Raw genomic sequence first — 9,773 nt, forward strand, 5'->3', positions numbered from 1 at the left:
TCAGATTGGATAAATGGTGATGTTGAAACCCATGTGTTGTGTTTTGGACTTCAGATCTGCAGTAGTAGACAGGGATCCAGCAGGATATCAGGCCAAACAAGAGATCCTCTCTTTCAGCCACAGTGGAGGGTCTGGAGCGGACAGGCAATCGTCTCCCCCAAGACCTTCATAAGATTCTACCTGATTTATGTTATATACTAAGAGGGGCCCTTGCAATGAATGCAGTTAGAAGTCAGTATATCACTTCTTTTTGTTAGTGGAGTTGGTTTTATAAACTGTGAATAGAATCATAAGAGGTACGTCAAAAAGTAGGTTTGTTGAACATGTATAAACAGCCCATGCGGTTGTTTGGTTACTCTATTTTGCAATATGATTCCATTTTGAAACTTCGTTCAAGGCCGTCAGGATTCATTATTCGTGATTGAGTGCTTTGATGCAGTTTCAGGGGAATATGAAATTTGCTTATCAAACCCATTTCAGACATCATTAGCAGAACAATGTCCTACATACGGACATTATGTTACTGAAATTTAAGGTGCAAACCTTTTATTTGAATTAGATAATTGGGTTATTTCATTTGTTCTTTTTTTCACGACAGCATGTCATGAAGATAGTTTTTTCAACCTTCAAAAAGCTAAGCAGCAACATAATATTCAGTTTGTTTATCTCAGTGTAATATTCCAACCCCAGTGCTTTTGATACCATGTTAGAACCAACCAAGATGATCGTTGTTTGGATGAAATACACACTAAAATCTACATTAAATCTTACCAAACCTAGCTTAATAGATCCCCAAATATTCGGGGAAATCACTGGGATAACAAGGAGAATCGTACAGTAGATGGTTAGCACCTCTAAGGCATTGATAGATAAGATTCACAGCAGAAGTTGGCTCATATCTTAGAACTGACAGGAACTTTCTGGGCATTTACAAAGTGTGAATTTAGTAAACCTATGCTGGTTTGAATAACATCAAGAAAGCAGAGGAAAGATGGGGGGTGGGGGGGGGGTCTGGTCTTTGATGTATAGGATTGAGATGTGATGAGGTCTGTTCAAAGTGAGTACAAAGTAGTGTTAAGATGGAAAAAGCAAATGCAGCTTTAGTCAAGGTAGGGAAGCCGAGGTAGCAGGAGATGATGAAGGAATGTCCTGTCTCACCCAAAACGTAGGCAAAGAAGATGAAACGTTATCTGACATTAAATATAGATGCTTCCTTGTAAAGGTGTCTGGGCTTTAAAACACGTTTTTGTAACCCATAAATCTTGAAACCTGGGATGTACTGTTGTAGAAGAATGTACTAAGCCTTCATAATTGTCTTATGTTTGAATAATCAGGTTATCACATAGCTCATTATCTTTAGCGAAAGCCATCAATAACATTTCACTTTCTGTGGTGTTATGAATAATTCATTGTTCAATTCACATTGCTTTGAACAATGAGGGAAAACAACTTTGGGCTGCCAAAGATACCATCATCTGCTTGAAGAGAAGTAGTTGGTACAGAGAATTGAGGATTACTGTTTCTTATACTGCCAGTCCATGGATGGCAATGAGACAATGAGTGTGCAAATTGCTTTTCAGTCTGTTCAACAGCTTAAACAAGGCTCACATTTGTGACATTGAGACTAGAAATGCCTTGCCTCCTTATGTTTGTCAGCAGGGCAAAAATCTACATCTAGAGTCTTGTAGATCTCTAGAAGTCACTAAGTGATGGGAGGATTTTTATTAGGTCTTTGTTGAACTGTGCATGGCTGAGATGCAGCAATAATCTTTATAGGCCAGCTGATGGGCGTCATATAAGATCACTTTTAAGACCTAACATTGTGTGGCAAATGCCGTTGTAAATCACATAACACACCAATGGACACAATCCCTACTAATTACGCTAGTTGACTCCTATATAACCAGTTGATAGGATGGACATCCGCTCATGCAGTATAATGCATCTAGTGTTCAGTGAAAAAAACTGTTAAAACTGCACCTTTAAGTGGCTAAAAATGTAAAATAATGACACCACAACCTCCCTCATAGAACGTAACATCAAGAAGCAAGCTGGCCCCCATCCCACAAAAGCCTATTGGACTCCCACCTCAATTATGTGATGCATCAATGCATACAGTAAATAACTCCTCACCTACACAGATGTTTGATACATCAAAATAATACATTACTACTACTCAGACTTGTTACAACCTCATCAAACCTTCTTACTGAATGTGCAGTAAGATGTGCTTTATTTATAATGAAAATTGTTCCACGCAACTACTCAAGCACAGTTTATTATCTCACATCTACACACTTTTTAAAAAAACGTATTTACAATAACCATTACATTACAACTGAAAGATAATGACATAATAACATGTTGCTGCCCAATCTTCATTTTGTTGCTCAGTGGCAAAAGCAATGCTATTCAAGATTGTAAACAAATGGTTGCACTATTTTTCTTCTCCAAGTCCTTTGTTATCTGCTTTGTCATTTGCCAGGTGGTCCATATAAATAAGAATTTGTTCTTAAGTGATCTGCCTGGTAAATTAAGGTTAAAATAAAAAATAAATAAATAATAATAATATGTGGTGCTGCTAAAACATTAGGGGTATTGTCTGTATACATGACTGCCATAGAAAAACTTTTACACTTGTAACATTGTTTGCACTTAGTTTGAACTTCTTTCTAGTATGATGAAAATACAATATGGTTAGGGTTGTGCAACATTTGCCATAAGACTTCCAAGATGTAAGCTCCAGTGTAATCTTGGAAACCCAGACAAGAATTGCTTTTCTCACTTTTTGACTTCTTGGTTCTGGGCACAGGTAGTCAAAATACTTGCTTAATAAGAAGTGGATCCAATACCACACACCGCAATTTCACCTCAGCTTCCTGCCATTGTAGTTGTTTGACAAATTTAACCATGGTCTGCTGTACACCTGTCAGGGGAGATTAATTAGATGTGGTTCATGGGGGTGAATTTGTGCAATGTTAACATTTTATTGAGTAAGCTCATCTACTAAATTACATAATCTTACCTCAGTAATTTAAAATGTTTTCACCACTTTCTGCACAGTGCGATGAGGATTTAATAAGTCGACGGCAGAATCTGTGTCTAATTGGTGCTATCGTCATCGTGATTATCATGTTGGTGATGGTGCTTGTTGTTGTGAGTTTTGCTCGGTTGGATCACTGCCCCTGTTTTCCTCTGTTGCAGGTCCAGTGGTGAAGCTACAGCAGAGAACCCCTCGCCGGCGGGGCCAGCAGCCCAAGCTGCTCAATAGCCCCGAAGACAGCCTGTACTACAACCAGCTAAATGTGAGTTCAAAGTGCCGATAAAGGCCTTTGTCTGACTTTGGTTCCACATGATAATACAATTAAATCTACCTGTGCCAGACCCTGGAGCCCCACCCCCACGCTTCTCTGCCTCTTGTCTTGAACATGTGCTTATGCTCTTTATCTGTTGCTTTCATGTCAGGATGTCTGCCTTCACGGTGAATAATTGATGTGGTTTATCAAAGCTGAGCAAGATGCATGCTTCATCAGACTCACTTGAGCCCTTTGATCAGAAAAAATTATGCTGTGACTTCTGATATTATCAGCATCTGCTCGCATTCAACACAAAATCACTTTGAATTAAAAATTAATGACTCTCTGCTCATCTTTTGACTGTGTGCTCTTGGCCCTTTCCTCAGAGAACTCTGGATTACCAGGGGAGCAAGAGGAAGCCGAGAAAACTTGGGTAAATAACTGCTTTCCTACTTACAGCAACTCTAAACAGAGCAGGCCCTTTGTGGAATAGGAGAATCCAGAAATGGAGTTGTTTTCTTATAATGTAAATGGAGTGCCGAAAATAACAGGCTTTTTATGAGCAGTTGCTCTGCGTCATTAGAGAGGGGGTTACATATTAAGGCTTTGTCAGCATGCTAATTTTAATTGTTGAAGGTCTGACTTGTATTTGTACTATAAATGACATCCTGGTTCAGTCAACAAGATCAGTATGCTTGAAAAAGTCTGAACTCCTTAACAGCTGTATCTGCAAATATTGTTTTTATTCTAAATGTCTACTTTTTTTTTTTTTTATCGAGAATAACTCTGCATCACTCCTCTACAGTATATCCTGGTGAAACACTCCTCCATCCTCTCTTCTTGTCTTCTCTCACATCACAGTCAAATCAAAGTGCTGGATGGAGAAGATGAGTACTACAAATTACTGTCAACTGTGGAGTCAATCCCTGAGGAAGACTACGCGACTGGCCCCCCTCCCACCCTGTCTAGCGGGCCTCTCGTCAGTCAGAGCTGAGCCTTACAACCATGTCAACCGGTAAGACAGACGCACCAGACACATAGACAGACACTCCAAAGAACATCCTCGGTATTGGATGTAGTGTGTGGAGCAAGTAACAGTGATGCAGAATGAGCGACCTGTACGAGAGACGCCCTCAATTGTTAATTCGATGCGGTCAAAAGGCGTTTACGCGATGACTTACTCATCAGTGACATTTGCAATTACATTTTTTTTTCCCACAGTTTTCTATAACCAAGTGTACTGCCATTTTCTGTGTATTTTCTCTACTGTAACAGAATTTTTTATAGTTTTTTTTTTTAGCCCTGTTCTTGACCTACATTACCTCTCAATGTGTAATGTTATTATGGTGTCTTTCATTCTTCTGGAGGGTTTTTTTTTTGGTCTTTTAAGACCTGAACTAAGTAAGAAATAAGTAGCTGCTTTGCAAACTGGTGTCAAACGCTACAGATGTTGCATCAATAAATAACAAATGAATGACAATGCACATAACACAAAGAATACAACATCATGTGGTGTAGTGGGAGGGGAAGTCTAATCAAATTCATGAAGAACATTTTGCAAAGTCACAATAAAACCCTTGAATGCCGAGCTTCCACTCACATAGTTTTGATATTGTTATGCCAGATATTTAAAGTAGATGTGGGAGAAACCCTAGCTAGTAGTCAGGAGCCCCTCGTTTTGCAGACAGGGTGATTTTAAAGTCAGCGGTGTTAACATCTAACTATTTTCAAGCATTATATCTATTGTCTAAGACGGATCCAGAAACAAATCCTTCTGAAACCAATACTATCCCTACGAGTTTCCCCACAGAGAGCTGTCTTGTAGTTAGAGAGGCTTTGTGCTGTCTGTGTGCTGGAATCTCCAAACAGACCCTCACAGAGGCAGAGCTAGACCTCACTTTGAATTTCACCCGAAATACAGGAATTTTCTGTTAAGATGTGAAGTGTCGGAAATGCAGGGCCGGCGAGTTGATTTGTAGAGCTTCTTTTTTTTTTTTTTTTTTTTTTTTTTTCAATTTGCATATCATTTACTGCATCTCCTTTTGTTGACACCCCAGGGCCTGAGAAGAGATTTTGATCTTAATAGGAAGAGTAGGGTGGTATGACTGAAGATCCCATCCTCCTTATACTCAGCGGGAAAAACATTAGAGCTCTGCCTAGATAGCGAGACCAGTTGGGTTCAGGTTCATGGGAATCCTGGTGGGTTTAAAGAGGCCCAAGGTGATCAGCAGAAACCCAAAGCTCAGTACTGTAAGAGTCAGGCTCAGATCGAGACACTCTGTTCTGACTCATTACACATTCAGTCACCACACTTGACACACTAAACATTAGCAGAAATTCATTTTTATTTGTATTTTTTCTTCACCAGTACAGGTGGAATATAATGCATTTCTTTAAAAGCCTCCTCCTAAAATAATATGTAATAAAAGCATGGTGCAGATGAAATTTAAGATCATAGATGGTTATAAAGAAGAGTCTACCCATGTTGTTAGTTGACAATTATGTGGTTTTAACTCTGTCATTTGCCAACTATAAGTATGTTTTGTGTTGTTTTGAACAGTGACCATGCTTGTAGTTGTATACAGTAGTAAATCCAAATATTACACTCTAAATCAGTCTTTATATAATGAAATTTGATAACATTGTTTACCTGAAAACCGGAAGTTTTTATATCATACTCAGTCAATTTAACTGTCAGTGAATCTTGTTTTTGCTTTGGTTCCAGTTGCCTGACACTTATTCATTTCTAAACCTTTACCAGAAAGAGAGAAAGTAGAAATCAGTTGTTTTTATTGTCAAACTAGCTCACATAATTAAAATATATGAATTTTAAAGTCCTACTATAGATGTAGTCGATTTTATTTGCCATATTTAACGCTGCACAAATAGGACGTCCATTCAAAAGTGCAAAATTGCAAGAATAATACCCCAGACCATTGGCAGCATTATAATGTGGTGTCGCGGTTAGTTCAAAAGCGTTTCACCTCCGGTTGTGGCCGTAGATCCTGCAGTAATTATAATACTCGTTGTGCATTACTCCCTTGCTGGGATAGTTGGTTCCTCTGAAGAGCAGTCTGAAATAGGTCACCCCAGCACCCTGTAGTGCATCTTAAAAGTACACTGAATCAATTAAGTGTGATCATGCTCCCTTGATTATTTTGGCCCTGTTTTACCATGGAGAGGAATTTCAAATAGGCTCACTAGTTTGAATAACAAGGTTGGACTGTGGTGACATATGGTGCCAGAGTGGGTGTTTCTTTCCCTGTTTTTCTCTGCCAAATTAACTCCCTGGCTGATTGCCTGCTTTAGCATATGAGAGGAGGTGAGCGGAGGTGTATATGTAATTGCCTTGGTTAGCTGATTATGTGTTGTAATGGCAAATGTTATGAAATACTGTCATCACTCTCACAAAATATGTTCTGACCTAATGAACCGAAGCTTCTGTGTTAGCCTGCCAGTTGAGCTGCGGGTCTGCCTCGCAGGACACCGAGGCAGAGAGACAGTGTCAAGTCAACACGAGAGGCCTGACACCTGTGTTTTCTTTAATACCTCTTCGTAAATCCAGCTCCCTCTTGTTTTTCCTCATTAAATCTGACTACATCTGGTGTGAGAGAGGACTCCTTTAATGTGGTTAACGTTACCGCTGGTGTTATTCTTGCCATTTTAGCTATTTGCTCCATACACCGCGCTTTCATTAAAGCTGCATCCACTGCAGCCCGAAACATTCCTATCCAAAGTTTTAAACCACCTTTATGATATCGCTCTAGCTGCAGCCTTAACAAATGATGAAAAGCTTTTATTTTCTACAGAAGCATACTTACCTATTCACCTAATAGTGATGTCTCACTTCAAAGAGAGAACACGATTAGGCCAACATTGTCCTGTTTCTATATCCTTTGAGTTCAAAGGGAGAGTTTGAATACCAGTGTTTCATGAGCAGCCTTTTCAAACACACTGTTTTAATGCAGTTTATGTGCTTTTGATTTCCAGATGTTAAATCTCAGATTTTCACCACACTAGAATATATCAGACATTATTATGATAGCATACCGTAGTTATTCCTTAAGTAAAGAATTAATGCCAAGTTTTAATTTGTAGTAGTTCGTGTTTTTGTGATTTTGTTCCCCCGAACTTCACGGCGTATGTGAATGCGGATGGGACAGGGACAAACAGACGCCTAAAATGTCTACAACCTTAGCATTGTGACGCTCTTAGCCGGCTAATGATTGATGCCAAAGAAAAGGACATGCATGAGCGTCAACCAGATGTCAGATGTGTTGAGGGCTCTGAGCAAAAGAACATTCCCTAAAGACTGCATTAATAAAGAAACTGGTTGAGCGGGGTAGAGAGAGACAGAGAGAGTAAGAGGCATAGAGGAAGAAGGAGATAAAAGAGTCTGTTGAGTACATACATCAAAGGTCTCTTAATGACAAGGGATGCCATTAGGGTTACAGTGGCTTTTGTTTCAGCCTCCTCACACCTGCAATTTGTTGAGGGCGTTCTATGCACTGTTGAGTTGTTCACATTTGCATGAATATAAAATGCATGCATGAGGGGATAGAGTTTCCTTCCTCTAATGTTGGTATAGTGACCAAATGTTTTGCTCAAAATTACAGCTCCCTTTTCAATTGCAAAGGAAGCACCACCATTCAGTTCTTACCCGTGTTAAGAGGGATGAGGCTAGCAAAGGCTTACGTAGAACAATAGAAACAGTATAGAAAGGCTGTTATCCTGTATGCCATGAAATTTGTTTACTTAAAACTTTTTTTTTGGTGCCTCCGGTGCTGGAATGGGATTTGACAAATCAGAGCGTGAAATTGTGATTAGCCTCTCTCAGTTTGTAGACTGAGTGGGGCACTAGCAGACTTGGCATGGCCAAAGGTGTAACCTGTTTTGTTTTGCCTCGGCACTGCTTTCCCAGATGGTGGGACCAGCTGCCATTGAATAAACGCTGGACGGGTAACAGTGTGAGAATTACCACGGCCTTGTTTCAGTTTGGGATGCATAACGGAAAGCTTGTCTTTTTGCCACTGCCAGGAGGAACGCGGACATATCACCCGGTGTTCAACGAAATGACCTTTTAATTGAGGTCGAAATAAAATAGCGTCCGTGGCACAACAACTGTTTTAAAAGCTGCCCGACAGGTTTTAAATTTCTCTTATTTCAGTCAGCCATTTGCGTCACCCCCGGTGCAGGTAGGGGTTTAGTGTCTTGCTCAAAGACTCCCAGACAAGAATTGGCACTGGCTGTCACCAGGATCAAACCTCTGACCATCCAGTTTTGGTTCTTTCCCTCTAAATCCCCCTACCACTATGTGAAAGACAGTTGACAGTTTTGAATAGAGTGTATTAAAAAAGGTAAACTAGTTGTCCTTTATAGCTGACAGTATCCACCCTTTCACAATTTCAAGTTATGGATACTTTCACACGTGCTGAAAGGCTTGTAGAGGTGCTTTTGTACTTTTTGGCACCTCAGTATGATTATTGGATATGATGTCTTTCTATTATCATTTTTCCTGGGAGAGCACTGCAGGCTGTAACCCTGCAAATCATTGCGAGGGGGAGAATTCCCCTCTTAGAGGCTGGATTAAGGCACCCAGGGTGGGCTGAGAGAAGGTAAAATGACCTGTCCCGCCTTACGTGACCCCAGGCCAGCCTGCACATTGCCAAGGCTTTGCTCTTTGCTCTTGAATATGCAGAGATCCCCTGCTTCATAGGCTGGGAGAAGGAAAAAAAAAAAAAAAAGAGTTGTATCGCATTGCAGGGAAAATTAGTGAGACCAAAGTTGGAGTTTCTCTGTGTTGGGGGCTGCGAACAATGGCAGCTTTCTGTCAGACAGCAACTTCAAAGGTCTGCTGAGTGACTGCTCTGAGTTATACTTTGTTGTAGATCACTGAGGAAATTCACAGATGTTTTCTCATACGAGACACCATTATAGCGGCTCAAGTACCCAGTAGCCTCGAGCGTCTCTCCCTCTCTCTCTCTCTCTCTCTCTCTCTCTCTCTCTCTCTCACACACACACACACACTCACTCTCACTCTCAAGCTCACACATGCACCCCCCCCCCACCCACCCACCCCAACTCCCCAGTCTCTGATATCTCTTGTATGAGACAGATGTGGAACCTGTTTTCTCTCCAACTGTCCAGAGAATATGGAAAGTTAAAAAGGGTTCATGTTGTGGCATTGCCCCCAACTCCGTCAAATCTACACTTCTCACTGTCAATTCCCTCAAACTTTCAAGATCACATGCAGCCCCACTTTCCCCCGTCCATTTTGGGTGAATGATTGCCAGTGAATTGTAAATCATTCCGAATTAAATGAGGTGAATGAAATTGAACATTGATAATGGGGAAAGTATTTTGAGTGTGCCGCATAATGGGAAGCATATTGTCAATGTAGTTTTTCTCTCTCTTCTACAGATTGCCTTCTTCAACTCTGCACTGGACTTCAACCAAAACAAATTACATCTTAACACT

At 40.4% G+C, this 9,773-nt stretch overlaps 1 protein-coding gene across 1 annotated transcript in view; it reads left to right on the forward strand.

Moving 5' to 3' along the window:
• The window catches only part of myo3b (myosin IIIB), a 59,597-nt gene extending 49,824 nt beyond the window's left edge, over positions 1 to 9,773 (forward strand). Inside the window, exons 32-35 of the mRNA XM_071917932.2 lie at positions 3,205 to 3,305; positions 3,683 to 3,729; positions 4,158 to 4,311; positions 9,717 to 9,773. Coding sequence (XP_071774033.1) covers positions 3,205 to 3,305; positions 3,683 to 3,729; positions 4,158 to 4,290 — 281 coding nt within the window. The 3' untranslated portion in view covers positions 4,291 to 4,311; positions 9,717 to 9,773. The remainder of the gene's footprint in view (positions 1 to 3,204; positions 3,306 to 3,682; positions 3,730 to 4,157; positions 4,312 to 9,716) is intronic.

Source organism: Centroberyx gerrardi, chromosome 10 (assembly GCF_048128805.1).
Source record: "Centroberyx gerrardi isolate f3 chromosome 10, fCenGer3.hap1.cur.20231027, whole genome shotgun sequence".
Lineage (NCBI taxonomy): Eukaryota > Metazoa > Chordata > Actinopteri > Beryciformes > Berycidae > Centroberyx > Centroberyx gerrardi.